General features: G+C 38.8%; 2 protein-coding genes across 4 annotated transcripts in view; one reads left to right on the top strand and one right to left on the bottom strand.

Moving 5' to 3' along the window:
• Positions 1-1618, bottom strand: part of LOC118417530 (probable tubulin polyglutamylase TTLL9) — an 11165-nt gene extending 9547 nt beyond the window's left edge. The window contains exons 1-3 of the mRNA XM_035823117.1: positions 1485-1618; positions 1106-1189; positions 145-185 (exon numbers count right to left, since the gene is read on the bottom strand). Coding sequence (XP_035679010.1) covers positions 145-185; positions 1106-1126 — 62 coding nt within the window. The 5' untranslated portion in view covers positions 1127-1189; positions 1485-1618. The remainder of the gene's footprint in view (positions 1-144; positions 186-1105; positions 1190-1484) is intronic.
• Positions 1619-1876: 258 nt separating this feature from the next.
• LOC118417529 (dual specificity protein phosphatase 22-like) overlaps positions 1877-15910 on the top strand; it is a 28612-nt gene continuing 14578 nt past the window's right edge. For all 3 annotated transcript variants that reach the window (XM_035823116.1, XM_035823114.1, XM_035823112.1), the window contains exons 1-4: positions 1877-2047; positions 12193-12226; positions 13348-13430; positions 15311-15360. In XM_035823116.1, the coding sequence (XP_035679009.1) occupies positions 2027-2047; positions 12193-12226; positions 13348-13430; positions 15311-15360 (188 nt within the window). In that variant the 5' untranslated portion in view covers positions 1877-2026. The remainder of the gene's footprint in view (positions 2048-12192; positions 12227-13347; positions 13431-15310; positions 15361-15910) is intronic.

Here is a 15910-nt window from a genome sequence, read left to right as displayed (position 1 = left end):
ATGCAATGCATAGGCCCATCATGCATTAAAGACAAAGCGACCTTTTCTTGGCATTCTTTGTGTCATATGTCATGCAAATATAATTTTAAACAGATTATCACTTTTTTTAGCCGTCATGTGAGTAGATGTGACTCAGTGACTCACCCAATTGTCTTCTTCTGTATCGGTCTCCCAAGATAGCTCGGCTACGGAAATGGGTAATTCTATTAGCAGGACCATCACGTGAACATTACTCACAAATTGTGTCGAACTGAAATATTTGGTGAATCAGCAAAATTGTTATGTCTTTCACAGTGGCACTGCCTCCAGTAATAGAAATGCACAGCAAAATTTTGCCTCCCAAAATTAGCCTGGTATCCAGCCGTAATATAGCTCTTAGAAGAGGAGAGAAGAGACTCAGGAGCTATATTACGGCTGGATACCAAGCTATCCCAAAATATGCTCGGAGATGACATTAGCTACTCTCCTTGCAGACGTGTGTTAGACCATTTTTGTCAGGCTTTCTAATTTGTCCCCTTTTCTAGGGGCTAGCAAATGGGACAAAATAGAGAGCATCACAAAAGTGTCCAAAACACATGACAAAACATAGCCGGAGCCAAACCTCTACTTTGAGGGTATAATCAGCTGCACTGCACTAAATTAAAAATCAGTGGTCGATGTTTGCCAGTAAAATGACCTCCATGCAGACAGACACACAATGTACTCTAGAATACACTGGAAAAGCATAAATGGGTCAAATGCATTAGTATACAGAATGTTTTGAATTTAATTTCTACATATCGTGTATCCAAACCTTAGGTCTTAATTTGTTGTTACTAGTATGATATTCTACTATGACGTTAGCAACAAATCTACATGTAACGTTAGCAATGTTTTGATTGTTTTTGACTGGCATTATTCCACGATATAAAGATCTTCATACATAGACTATAACGTGTCATAACACGCTTCGTGCCTCTACGAGCCAAACGCAGTTGACGTGACATGAAAACAATGAAAGGAATACACACACAGCAAAATTACATCTGCAAAATATTTCATTTTCCGACAGGGGGAGGGGGGCGCGGGGCTAGTTTATCTATGGCATACAAATCTCTTTTCATACCTGTTTTTGAGTCCTTGACATGGCTGGATGTTTCAAAACTATCACCTAGTGAATTCTTACAGGCTTCTTTACTTCAATTCGACCCTACAAGAGAGCAGAAGACGAGAAAATATTCAATGTTGACAGTCGTTTTTTTGTGTCACCAACAACTGGCGTCCATACCAACACCCTCTCAGCGTAGGCTATGTATGGAGTTCCAAAGTTTTCTGAAAGATACAATGATTTTCAAAACTTCATTTTTGGTTTCCTTAAACTATATGCAATGCAATCGGATAAGTGATAAACTATCTAAAATCATCAAATCCTCATAATTCAGTCTGTATCGGTATAAATGTACGTTCAAAGTACATTTTCAGTGTACTGGTAACCGCTCAAAGACCTTCTAACCGGAAGCCCTCCCGTGACCCGGAAGTGACCCCTATGAGACAGAAGCTGCCCAGTTTTGCCCAGAACCAGCCCGGCGCCACCCTGTCCCGATTCGGGCAAAGAATTTCCTACGTCGTGCCAGAAACCAGCCTTTATAAGTCCGTGTGAGCGGCCTCTGACTGCCAGGATGCGTATTTTCAGGCGAGAGCTCGGCTGAGCCGCGCAAAGATTGAGTTTTTTTCCCGCCGAGTGGATTGATGGCGGCATGACAACGTTTATAACATCGTCCCTTTTACTTGTCAATCAATCACTCAGGTGGGACCAAATTAGTTTGGCGAGATTTTCTCCCAGCGGCTACACTTTCGGGGCAAATTAGTGGCTGATCAGAGTGTTTGGGGATTGTATTACGGACCGTGAACGGACGACAGACGGTGGTTCAGAGCGAGCTAGGCGACAAGAGCACCGGATAGGGACGGGCAGTGTTAATTGTTGGGTAATTTGGGGGGCGTGGCCACTGCATTGTGACACACAAACGAACGGAAGAGGAAAGGAGACATGGGAAATGGTATGAACAAGGTAAGACAAACGTCTTTACGTAAACATTTCTTTAGTTACTGTCAGAGCAACTTGTGTGTGTGTACTGTATCTTGTGTATGTGTGTGTGTGTGTGCCAAATTATGTGTGTTTGACCAAGGTACATAATATTGAGGGTCAAGTTTGCAATGATCACAGATGGCCTTGTTGAATGAGTATCAACAGTGTGTGTGAATTAAGATCTGTTAGTTTGATACTGTACTCTTTTTCATGCTTTTAATGAATTGTATGTTATATCATATATGATGTATGCTTGTTTTTTTACTTCAATCATAATTAGACAGTTAAGTTAACAAAACTGCAAAGGGTTGGTGTCATTGCAGTTTATTGATATTATTATAGACGTGTCTTAATTTTGTGTGATGCGTTACGACTCTTGCAACAGTGTATAAGAAAGAGCCAATAGTTATTTTGTAATTGATAATGCAGTACCCCCAATGCAGACATTTAGTGCAAGGTAGCCAGTCACCTCCGATATATCATCTTTCAAAATATTTAGACAAAAATGCCTCGAAGTTCGCGACTTGAACTCTGAATGCAGAAGAGCTGATGATAGAAAGTGCTTGCAACATGACACAGAATACTAGTACTACGAAACAACAAAGTATTAAACTAAAGTTAAACTATGGATAATTTATTGTATAGTTATCAAAACATAACATCTTAAAATCTTTCTATGGCACTGTTGTTTCGTGGCAGATCATGGCATAGTGGTCCGCAGACCTGCCACTCACAATATGAATTTTACGAAAGAACAAAGTTTCATATTGTGTTAACCATTGATAACTTGTTCCATAATTATCAAAACATGAAGTCAGAAGTCTGAAATTCTTCTATAGCATTCATTGCTGTTGTTTTGTGGCAGATCGTGGCTTAGTGGTCTGCAACCCTGCCAACCACAATATGGGTCAAATGTCGTGGTCCCAGAGGATTGGGGTTCGAGCCCTCCCTATGCATGTTCTAGTAATAATATACCTTCAGTTTTTAAAAGAATTGTAATAGGAACTTTAAGCATAAACACTAGGTGTGCATAATTAATTAAAGGATTACAGCTCACTTACCAATAGGAATATGTGCCCACCATCGTATGTTTGTTTGAAAACTGACAAGCAAACTGGCACAATATCAGTACAAGTATGAGTAGTATTCGTCAATATTATGCTTTGCTTCAACAGAGGATGACATAGATGATGAAGGCTAGACATCCAGGTACTAGTGGTAAGATACACAATGTTAACAGTTACATTAGCTAACAACTGGATAGATGAGTACTAGTACCAATATCTAGAGGATGACTGTTTTTTTTAGCCTGGTATCCAGCCGTTTTATAGACTATTATCGTTTCTTCTGTCCTCTCCACAAATACATATTTTCGGAGATGACAGAAGAGACTCGGGAGCCTTAATGCAGCTGGATACCAGGCTAAAAAAAGTCATCCTCTAGATATGATTATCGCTACTCATCTATCCAGTTGTTTGCTTGTGCAACTGTTAACTTGTGTACCTAAAATGCCACTAGTACCTGGATGTCTAGCCTTCATCATCAGTCATTCTCTGTTGAATCAAAGCATAATATTATTGGCGAAATTGGAAGCTATAATACGGCTGGATACTAGTACCAGGCTAGCTTTTTTTTTACGTCTTGTAATGAGGCCCACAACATGTATATAGGTCAGGCTACTATAGCTAATGCTACTCTCAACACATCATATTATGTTTGTATTGATCAGAGTAACTGACAGGAAACCCATTGAGGTAATACTGGGGATTGGCTGTCTGTGGGGATTTATGTAGCATGTACTGTGATGAATGAGTTAGGCTTGGGTCGTTTGTCTTTGTAGTAGGTTGCTATAGCTTCTTAGAAACCGTAAGCTAGATGTTGCGGTAGGAAGAGTCCTTAATCTTATAACAAATATAAGTTAGTACCTTATTCCTTGGAGGGGATGCAGGGCTTGAAATCATTTTTTTCTGCATACCTGCACTGGTAACATTGAAAATTACCTGCACCAGACAAATTTTACCTGCACCACACTAAATTTAGGAAGTATGGATCATACTACTGTAAAACTGTTCAGGAACCATTACTATTTTTTTCCTTTATACTATTTTGGTAGTAACAGTCAATGCAGCTAATATAACATTATCCACATACACAAACATCATAAGACATTTATGTATATAACCCAGTACATGGACCTTTGCAGGTAGACACCAGAAATACCTGTACAGCTCAATTCTACCTGCACTAACCTGCATAATTATGAAGGTGGTATTTCGAGCCTTGTGTAGATGGAGGAAGTATCTGGCTTTGTATTTTAAAGAAGTGCTAAAAAAACGGAAGCTGCAGTGGACTACCAATTATGGGAAAAGGGCCCTTCTTTGCATTTCTTTGTTCAAAGTTGATATTGAATGTTAATTTCCAAATATAATTCGAGGAAAGACGTTTATTAGGCAATAGTTCAACTTTTCTTTCTTGGCAACAAAGAAGCAGACCTCACTGCTGCTCTATCCTATTTAGAAATACTTTTCATTGCAAATTCCTATAACTTAATTCATTCATTTAAGTTAGGTCTCTTCATTTAAAGGAAAGAAAGAAATTTATTTCTTGAGAATGATAAAACTGTGCTGTGATCACTGAAATACACAGGTCCTTAATTAAGTACTGTACAACAGTTACGTACGTAAATTGTAATTGTCTAAAATTGGTTTCACAGGGAATTTTGGGTGATACTAGGCAGTGAATAGATTTGGTGCCTACTTAGTAACATCTTATCATTAAAACGATCATTAAATTTGTATGTAACAGTTGTAGAACTGTATTTGGTTGGTATCACGCACATTGCTTACGCATATCCCCTATACATGATGATATAGAGCAAGCATGTGTGTATGGTAACTGTCCTCCATTCATACTAATCATAGCCAGTGTGTCCCCTTGCCTTTGGAATACTTTAAAACACAACAACAAGCCTTGTTACCACACATGGTACTTGGAAATCGCTCTTGACATATTTTTCCTATCAAGAACTCGCATAACTGCCCAAATCTGTTAAGGTTAGCTGGATGTAGTTCTGACCCCGGGTCATATGAAGCTGAAATCTACCCATGTACTTGTACATGTGCGTCTGCCATGACATCATCGCTGCCGGGCTACCATTGGTAGTCACAAGATGGTGCCACTCTCTGAAGGTGACCTTGATGGCGGGAAAATAACATCTTCATCCCTTATAAATCTGTCAGATGACCTTCAGGCTGACCATGTCAAGGTTAAGGCTCCAAGGAAAACGTGCATTTTAAAACGGAAGTTATCTTTTAAGCACACCAGTCCCTGGTGCATTTACTAGTCAAGGATAGTGTCATGTAACGCATAAGTTTTACTCATTTGTGATACTAATGTTTTACTCACTCATGTGCGATACTAATGTGTATATCATTCTTATTTGCAATATCATAATTTCACATCAGACAAGAGCACTGTGTGGTGATAGTCATACACATATAGATGCGTACATGTCCAATAAACACTGTTACAAAATTCATAATCATAATTACACATTTCCCCTTTTGCAGTTACTGTAGCTAATTCAACCAATGTAATCAGAAAGACCTTGAGTTGTTCCTTCACCGTGTACTTGGGACGTCATTTCTTAGAATCCCCTTGCTCAACTCTAATCAATTCTCCTTGAAACCCATCTGTACTAGACAGCTTCATTCTCCTGATGAATCAGTAACCAAATTACCTCCTGAAAGACGGGCCGGCCCCCAATATCTCAGGATTCATTAAGATGGCAAGATTGTCATTAAACACCGGGAGGAGACCGCCCGGCTTCATCAGTCTGTCTCCTATCCGCTCCCTAATTTGGAAAAGGGATTTTGCAGAGGCGGAATCTCGTAATGAAAATATTTGTGATCCAATTTTTCTCGGCATGGATTTGTTATCCTTTCAGGTATGAAGTTGATTCAAGCCGTTCGGTATTAAGATTTGGACTGAAATAGGACAGGATGCCAATGAATATGATGTTAGCCTTTCTGGAATAGATTTCTGAAGATATGTAGTTCTTCTTCTTCAGTCTGTTTTTTTCCATCCAGTCAGTGAGTGGGAAGATATATTGGGTCATTTGGGACCTTGTAAGTTGTAGACTTTTAATTTTTAGTTTTAATACTTTTATAAAAAAAAGTTAATGTTGAAAAATAGTGAAGGCACAAAAAGTAATAAAAGTGAATTTTAGATTAAGTATTTAAACAATATGTAAGATTTATGGGAAATTACTGCCACAACATTCATTTTTAATTTCCAGGCGTCACAAAATGATATGAAGACATGAAAACTTTAATGCCTTTGTCATAAACAAATATTTTCACGTCCAGAAATCCTGTTCCCACGGCTTTGTACCAGCACTTTTGACACTTCCCGCCGTGAACATATTCTACTCGGACCTGCTACCAAACAAAATATACCCCTTCCTTTTGCAGTGCCACCAAACTGGTCCAGGATGTACTTGTTCCTACATTTAAAAGGCTGGGGTCAATGACCTACCACTTGAAAGAACCTGCTTGGCATATAATTTATAAATAACCCCATGTGGGAAACTAGCCCAATATACCACAACTGCACAAGCCTGTTTGCATCACATACAAAGGAAATGTAATCCGTTAGGTACACATGGTTTCCTGTCTTGTAAATCAAACCTTCTGACAGGGCAGACAGAGTGCATGTTGTTTGAGGGGGGCGGTCGCACGGATCTGTCAATGCTGTGTTTTATTTATTGTTCACAACTGTATACTATAGCATTTGATCATATCTCAAAACAGATCGGATAAAAAGTGTACTGTAGCTCTTTCTCTCCTTTGGTGCCATAACTTACTATCATGCACAGCTTGTGATATGATAGTATTTTCATCTATTTTCTAGGAGTTGTTTCATATCTTAAACATCTGGATTCCAATTGCATCTTTTTAATCCCCAAAATAAAAATTAGCTAGTCATGACTTATGTCTGAATAACTCTGGTCATTTGTTTACAAGTTGTTAGTATTTGTACAACTTTTTCTATCTTTGAAAATCTCATTTTGAAAATCTGTTTTTATACTCTGAAACAGACATTGAAATCTTATTAATAATCAAACGAGCTTGGATTCCCTTTTTAGTATGCCTTGTAGTTCTTTTTGGCAGTGAGGTATCTATCATGCCAAAAAGCAGTTATTCAATCAACTGGATATGATTCTGGAAACAGTCAGATATTTCAAACAACATCCGTTGTTTTTCGTCAGTGACACTCGGATGTTGTTTGAAACATTTGACCATTTCCAAAATCATATCCAGTTGGTTGAGTAACTGCTTTTTAGCATATCTTATTACCTAAATGTCTAATCTTCATTGACATCAGTAATCTATTGTCTACAGTGACTTGAAACACTCTTTTAGCAGTTGTTATATAACCTGTCCTTGGTGCTGAAAAGGATTCAGTTCGATTTCCTTGCCCGACTTACCACTACATGTACTTTAGTTCCCACTTGTGCATACATTTAAGTCTATATGAGTTGCTTAGTGACATTTATTGACTTAAGTGAAGTTTGAAGGTTATAAGACTGGTGCTGTTCAGTCGAAAATTTGGGTGAGTCCGATTTTTGATATTTACAGTTGAATTACACTTGACTTCTACCAATTTAAATACAGATGAACTTTCAAGTTTTTCTTACCTACCATTGTGCAGCTTGGCTATCTAACCCCCTAGAAAACTACTTTTTCTGCACTACAAGTTACACATTAAACTACAAAGAACAATGTAAGGCCTTTTTCCTGTACACACTGTATGTACCGATTATAGAAACACAAACCCTGTAAGATTGTTACATGAAACATCCCAAAGTAGAATGCCATCCCACACACACAACAAATGGAGCATCCCTACTTCATTACCCCTATCTGCAGAAGTTCATGGAGACTGGCTGTCTTGATGAGATGATTCTGTATCTTCTGATTGTGCGTGATGAGAGTGTCTATAGCAGAACATTCGTCATCGGCAGATTATGGCAGTACGATGAGATGGTTCTGTATCTTCTGATTGTGTGTGATGAGAGTATCTATAGCAGAACATTCATCATCTGCAGATTACGGCAGTACGATGAGATGATCCTGTATCTTCTGATTGTGTGTGATGAGAGTGTCTTTAGCAGAACATTCGTCATCTGCAGATTACGGCAGTACGATGAGATGATCCTGTACCTTCTGATTGTGTGTGATGAGAGTGTCTGTAGCAGAACATTTGTCATCTGCAGATTACGGCAGTACCATGAGATGATTTTGTATCTTCTGATTGTGTGTGATGAGAGTGTCTGTAGCAGAACATTTGTCATCTGCAGATTACAGCAGTATGATGAGATGATTTCTGTATCTTCTGATTGTGTGTGATGAGAGTGTTTGTAGCAGAACATTCGTCATCTGCAGATTACAGCAGTACGACGATGAGATGATTTTGTATCTTCTGATTGTGTGTGATGAGAGTGTCTATAGCAGAACATTTGTCATCTGCAGATTACGGCAGTACGATGAGATGGTTCTGTATTTTCTGATTGTGTGTGATGAGAGTGTTTGTAGCAGAACATTCGTCATCTGCAGATTACGGCAGTACGATGAGATGGTTCTGTATCTTCTGATTGTGTGTGATGAGAGTGCTTGTAGCAGAACATTCGTCATCGGCAGATTACGGCAGTACGATGAGATGATTTTGTATCTTCTGATTGTGCGTGATGAGAGTGTCTATAGCAGAACATTCGTCATCGGCAGATTACGGCAGTACGATGAGATGGTTCTGTATCTTCTGATTTAGGGGTGGGTACCGGTACAGAAAATTCAGGTCCAGGTCCGGTTCAGGTCCAAAGGATCAGGTCCAGGTCCGGACCTGAACCTGGACCTGATTCAGTATGTGAGTACTTGGGAATGGACGATACTGAAAACAATGGTCCATTTCGCTACAAAGAAATCTGTTGAGTATTCGACTCCCCACTGGCATTTTGAAATCTTACAAGGCTAACTGCCTGGTACAAATGACTATATAGACTCTACTCTGCTTCGCTCTTGTTATTTTCCTCGACCGGTAAGCCCTAAAACGTGTGAATACCTGATAATATAATCAGTTCATTTACCAATAGGTCCAACATCCGGTCCACCGATTTTTTTAGGTCCGTTTTTTCCGGACCGGACCAATAAGAAAAAACTATTTTGTAACCACCCCTATTCTGATTGTGTGTGATGAGAGTGTCTATAGCAGAACATTCGTCATATGCAGATTACGGCAGTACGATGAGATGATTTTGTATCTTCTGATTGTGTGTGATGAGAGTGTCTATAGCAGAACATTCATCATCTGCAGATTACGGCAGTACGATGAGATGATTCTGTATCTTCTGATTGTGTGTGATGAGAGTGTCTATAGCAGAACATTTGTCATCTGCAGATTACAGCACTGAGCAGTATGATGAGATGATTCTGTATCTTCTGATTGTGCGTGATGAGAGTGTTTGTAGCAGAACATTCGTCATCTGCAGATTACGGCAGTACGATGAGATGATTCTGTTTCTTCTGATTGTGTGTGATGAGAGTGTTTGTAGCAGAACATTCGTCATCTGCAGATTACGGCAGTACGATGAGATGGTTCTGTATTTTCTGATTGTGTGTGATGAGAGTGTTTGTAGCAGAACATTTGTCATCAGCAGATTACGGCAGTACGATGAAATGATTCTGTTTCTTCTGATTGTGTGTGATGAGAGTGTTTGTAGCAGAATATTCGTCATCTGCAGATTACGGCAGTACGATGAGATGGTTCTGTATTTTCTGATTGTGTGTGATGAGAGTGTCTGTAGCAGAACATTCGTCATCTGCAGATTACGGCAGTACGATGAGATGATTCTGTATCTTCTGATTGTGTGTGATGGGAGTGTCTATAGCAGAACATTCGTCATCGGCAGATTACGGCAGTACGATGAGATGGTTCTGTATTTTCTGATTGTGTGTGATGAGAGTGTCTGTAGCAGAACATTCGTCATCTGCAGATTACGGCAGTACGATGAGATGATCCTGTTTCTTCTGATTGTGTGTGATGAGAGTGTTTGTAGCAGAACATTCGTCATCTGCAGATTACGGCAGTACGATGAGATGATTCTGTATCTTCTGATTGTGTGTGATGAGAGTGTTTGTAGCAGAATATTCGTCATCTGCAGATTACGGCAGTACGATGAGATGGTTCTGTATTTTCTGATTGTGTGTGATGAGAGTGTTTGTAGCAGAACATTCGTCATCTGCAGATTACGGCAGTACGATGAGATGATTCTGTATCTTCTGATTGTGTGTAATGAGAGTGTCTATAGCAGAACATTCGTCATCGGCAGATTACGGCAGTACGATGAGATGGTTCTGTATCTTCTGATTGATTGCGATGAGAGTGTCTGTAGCAGAACATTCGCCATCTGCAGATTACGGCAGTACGATGAGATGGTTCTGTATTTTCTGATTGTGTGTGATGAGAGTGTTTGTAGCAGAACATTCGTCATCTGCAGATTACAGCAGTACGATGAGATGGTTCTGTATCTTCTGATTGTGTGTGATGAGAGTGTTTGTAGCAGAACATTCGTCATCTGCAGATTACGGCAGTACGATGAGATGATTTTGTATCTTCTGATTGTGTGTGATGAGAGTGTCCGTAGCAGAACATTCGTCATCTACAGATTACGGCAGTACGATGAGATGATTTTGTATCTTCTGATTGTGTGCGATGAGAGTGTCTATAGCAGAACATTCGTCATCTGCAGATTACGGCAGTACGATGAGATGATTTTGTATCTTCTGATTGTGTGCGATGAGAGTGTCTATAGCAGAACATTCGTCATCTGCAGATTACGGCAGTACGATGAGATGATTTTGTATCTTCTGATTGTGTGTGATGAGAGTGTCTGTAGCAGGACATTCGTCATCTACAGATTACGGCAGTACCTAATGTCATCTTTCCATCTTATTTAATATCTTCCGTTATTTGCAGCTGTAACTTGTTTGAGGAATATAAATTTTGAGACTTTGGGAACAGCCAGAGATTTGAGTGACAGTTGGCTTCTGTTGTCATAAAAAAAAAAGCAGAAAAGGCAACTTCACACAATGGCGAGGAAACATCTGACACAACACAAATACAACTTTGTTACTGTGCTATGAACTTAAGTTATAAGAACTCAAGTGCTTCTATAAAAGAGTTGCATAATTTTGAAATACATTTGCTGATGATGCTTGACCTCCTTTAGGTTATGGGATTCTTATTTAGGTTTAAGTCAAAGTGTTAGGCCCTGTTCACACTTGTGCGTATATCAAGTCTGTATTTTGGCTTAGATAAACTTTGAGGCCTTCTTGAGTTATGCTTTTCACTGACAGTACACATGCTCCCCAAAACACAACCCTCTTGGCAAAGGTAATAAGAATGGGTTGTTCACGACCAAGCTAGGCTCCCTTTAGTTACTTAGTATTCAGAGCCCACGCTAAACAGGAAGTTATATAAGAGGCTGTGTTATCAAGATATTGGAGCACTCAGGCCCTGTCCAGAGGGCTGCCCACAGGTGACAGGGTGAGATTTGTCACAGGAAGTGCTCTCTGTTCAGCTTTCAGCTCTCACTCACTCAGGACTTATCTGATTGTGCCTTGGGCCAGCTTTGGTAAACAGAATATATCACATATTCCTGCATCTGTGTGTTTGAAAAAAAAAACTGTGTTTGAACTTCCGCGTACCTCATATTTGCAATAAAAATTCATTATTCGTCAAAAATTTAAATATAGAACATTCATGCAGATCATACTGATGGATGGATGAATTGATGAATGAATGAACGAAAGAACGAACAAATGAATGAATGAATGAATGAATGAACGAATGAATGGATGGATAAATGAATGAATGAATAGATGGATGAATGAATGAATGCTTATGACTAGCTAGAAATATATTTATTAGCCTGTGCAATATCTTAGATTGACATATAGTAATGATAGAAACATCCATCATGATATACTTATTTATATTAAGATGTAAACCTGTAGTTTGACTTGATTTCTGATTATTTTAATGAAATTCAATTTTCTTTTAATCGACAGGTCCTTCCTGGACTGTACATTGGCAATTTCAGAGGTAGGTAACCTTCCTCAATTTTAGCACTTACAGTTAGAAGGGATGAATATATAACTACAGTGTTAGCTGGACTCTTTCATCGATTATACAGTAGAAGCTGCTGAATTGCATACCCCAATTGCCAGTGCGTTCTGTGCAATTATCCGAATAGTGCAACACAGCAAAGTTATTAAGCTGGACCACAGGATTTTTGGATTTCGTGCAATCAGCAGAAGTGTGCAAAAATTTTATCCGTTGCGCAATTAACTGGTTTCTACTGTACATGTGTTTAGAAATTATCATCAACATAATTTCCTGAAGAGAAACCACGGATCATATTGGTATTGCCTTAACGAGGGCAGAACTCTGAGTAAGCTCAGTAAAGATGGAGATGACTGTCTGCTAACTGTGCGTGTCTCCATGCTTTTAGTCTGGATAATGTGGGCCTTGGGAAACTGCCAACATCAGAGATTGCACCAGAAGTCCGCTGTTACGGAACTCAGCACTTTTGTAAATAACCCTGGGTCAATGAGAGGTCTCTCTCTATTGAACAGTCTGATGTACTACAGTAGGGGTGGGTACCGGTACAGAAAATTCAGGTACTAGTACAGGTAAGGTTCAGGTCCAGAGGATATGGTCTGGACCTGAAACTGGACCTTTGAAGTTGTAAATGGGCGATACTAAAAAAAATGGCTCATTTTGCTTGTTATTTTCTTGAACTGGTTAGCGCCAAAATGTATAAAACTGCCAGTTTACCAGTCCAACAAGAAAAAAATGGTTTGTACTGGAAACATTAGTTCACCTTTATCCGCAGGGTAACCTATATCCGTTGTGTAGCTAAACAGGGTATCCAGGGATATCACGTCAATGGAAAGCAATTTCAAAATGTACTATTTTCACAATATTGCAGTTGGAAACCATCATCTGTCGACATGGTATCCCTAAATACATTGTTCTTAAAAAGAACGGATAAAGGTTACCCTACGGATAAAGGTGAACTGGTGTTACACTCCTTGTCACCCTGACCTGGGATACTCCACCAACTTCAGGCGTTGAATTTATAAAAAAAAAGCGATATACATGAAACTGTTGGAAGTCAAATAAGCCAATGAAATTATTTCAATGTGTGTTATCATCTACAGATTCCAAAGACCGTGAGCAGCTGACCACACACGGAATCACACACATTCTGGCTATCCATGACAACGCCAAGAAACTACACGAGGTAATATAAACACTGCTTCAACCTCATTGTTTAATTTGATGCTGGGAGTTTTCCAGAAGTTAACTCAAATTTAAAAGTTGATTTAAGTCTTGTGCCACAGTATTCAGTCTAGCTTATTTACTAGTTTCTACAAACTTTTCTTCAATACACAGTGTAATACATTTAAGTAATAATATGTGTTTTGCCTATAGATATATATTTTTAAAAAGAGAGAAAAGACTGAAAGAAATCTTGGAAGAAAGAATTTAAAGATAAAGAGGATGTATTCAGTTATATGATTTTTCAGTTCTAAGGTTTACTCTACTTGCATTATACAATTCGGAGGTTTTGTTATCCAGTTTATTTCCCTTTAAATGTTTTGAATTCTCAGATTGCCATCAAACAATTGGACTGCATTGTCAGATCTGAAAGCTCATCTGTGTTGGTAAATTCCGTTGTGAAAAGGTTCAAACTTTGTTCCAACACAAAAGAAACCATAAATTTCCGGCCGAAGACTCCAACCTTCGTCAGATGAATGACTCGCTGCACTAATCCGGAAGTTGTCAGATGATGTCAGGTAGCAGCGAATCATTGTCAGATGTTTCAAGTTTGATGAAAATCATAGTTCCTCTGAATATCACATTGAGAGTTTCTGCACTTGGCCTTAGCTTTAATTGTGATCAGATATGCATGGCCTTGGCAGGGCTCCTGAAAGTTTGACCATGACTCAGACATTTCTGCCCATGTTAACATCATGTGTATGAATAATGCATGAAGTGGTCTAGACATCATTACACTTCAACAATGTCTATAGTTTTACGCAGAACTCAAAATACCCTCTTGCAAAGTAACGCAACCACATTTTGCTTGTCGCAACTTGATTCTAAACTCAGGTTGCTCACTGCGCAATCTAAAATTTTGCACCACTTTCTCCCCACCTACATGCATAAGCTTTTGTATTTATTTCTTGCTAAGAGTCTTAGTAAGATAAAACATAAGTACTTGTATGTAACTGAAGAAAAGATAATGGATAAGTAATAAAAAAAAGTAATAACTTGAAATGTTGATGGCACAACCTGGCTTTTGACTCAGTTTGCTGCCATGGCAACCTGGCTGAAAAAAAAGTATTTCAAGCACTGCTTTATGTCTTAACTTGTCAAAACACAGTATATGACTTTACTTAACAAAAAGAATTTCAATCCTGTTGCCATAGTGTTGGCTTCTCCTGAGAAATTGTATTGTATTGATGTGCTGAGGGAACCTGAAGTACAGAATGGTATACAACTGAGTGATAATAATCATAATAGATAATGATTAAGAATAATGATTAAACGATGCCATTCCAGTCTTCTGTGTGACTGTGAAATGTCTGTAGCTACTGCCAATGAACAGTAAACAGAATCTCTCTAATTTACATTTTAGACCCTTCCATGTTGACACTGAACATACCCAGTATCAGAACAGTCAACTCAATACTGACTCTCAGCATATTCATTGCAATAGAGTAAAATCAGGTAAACTCATTTCCATCATTAATATCACTGTACTTTGACATGTACCCCTACCGTTAGACCTGTTACTGATGAACAGCAGCTGTTTTGGTTATTTACAATTACGTGTTTGACCTTGGCACACAACTCACAGAAACCAGGAGGTCGCCGCGTATTGATCGTCGGACATGCTACATGCACTGTAAATGCATTTAAGTTCGCGGGGATTTAATTTTGCGGTAGCGGGAAAAAGGACTTTTCGCTGAGGTTTTAAATTCCACTAAAGTATCTCACTGTCATATTAAAATGTTCGCGGTGGTTTTAACTTTGCGGTAGTGGCCACCACAGAAGCCGCAAACATTAAACCACCGTGAAAGTTTCTGCATTACAGTATTTTCTCTCTCTTTGCAGGACATGAATTATTTATGTATCCCAGCCTCCGACTCTCCACATCAAAACCTGTAAGTACTTGTAAGGCCTAGGGAAAAAATCTTGTGTTTCCTGTTTCCATACCTAGAAAAACCTGCCAACCCTAGACTTTATTTGGGATGGGCAGTGGAGTCATATGGCTACCAAATTTTTATTCAGCCTGCTTCCTATTCAAGTAAAATCACTGCTTGTCCTATCTAATGAAGAATAAATGTATCAATAATTATGAACAACATTAAAATTTGACATTGAAAGATAAGTGTCCTCATACTTTTCAATTTACTTTGTTCAACTGCATTGTAATATGTCTGGCCAGCCTAAAAAAAATTACAAGAAAAAAAAGATAATCCCTATACCTACCGACCCTAATTTTTTCAGGACTGAAACAGGAAACACAACAATTTTTCCCAGGCCTAAGGTGCTTGGCCGGTGGAAAGTAGGGCATATGTCACACAAGGAGGGGCAGTCGATATTTTGGGCTGTGTTGTGTATTGATTATACCCACCATTATGGAACCATTGCCAGTATAATGGAGATAAATATCACTCACTAGATATAGTGGCTAATGTAACACAACATTGT

This window comes from Branchiostoma floridae, chromosome 6, assembly GCF_000003815.2.
Source record: "Branchiostoma floridae strain S238N-H82 chromosome 6, Bfl_VNyyK, whole genome shotgun sequence".
Taxonomy (NCBI): Eukaryota; Metazoa; Chordata; class Leptocardii; order Amphioxiformes; family Branchiostomatidae; genus Branchiostoma; species Branchiostoma floridae.
This window is presented reverse-complemented; position numbering and strand designations above follow the sequence as displayed.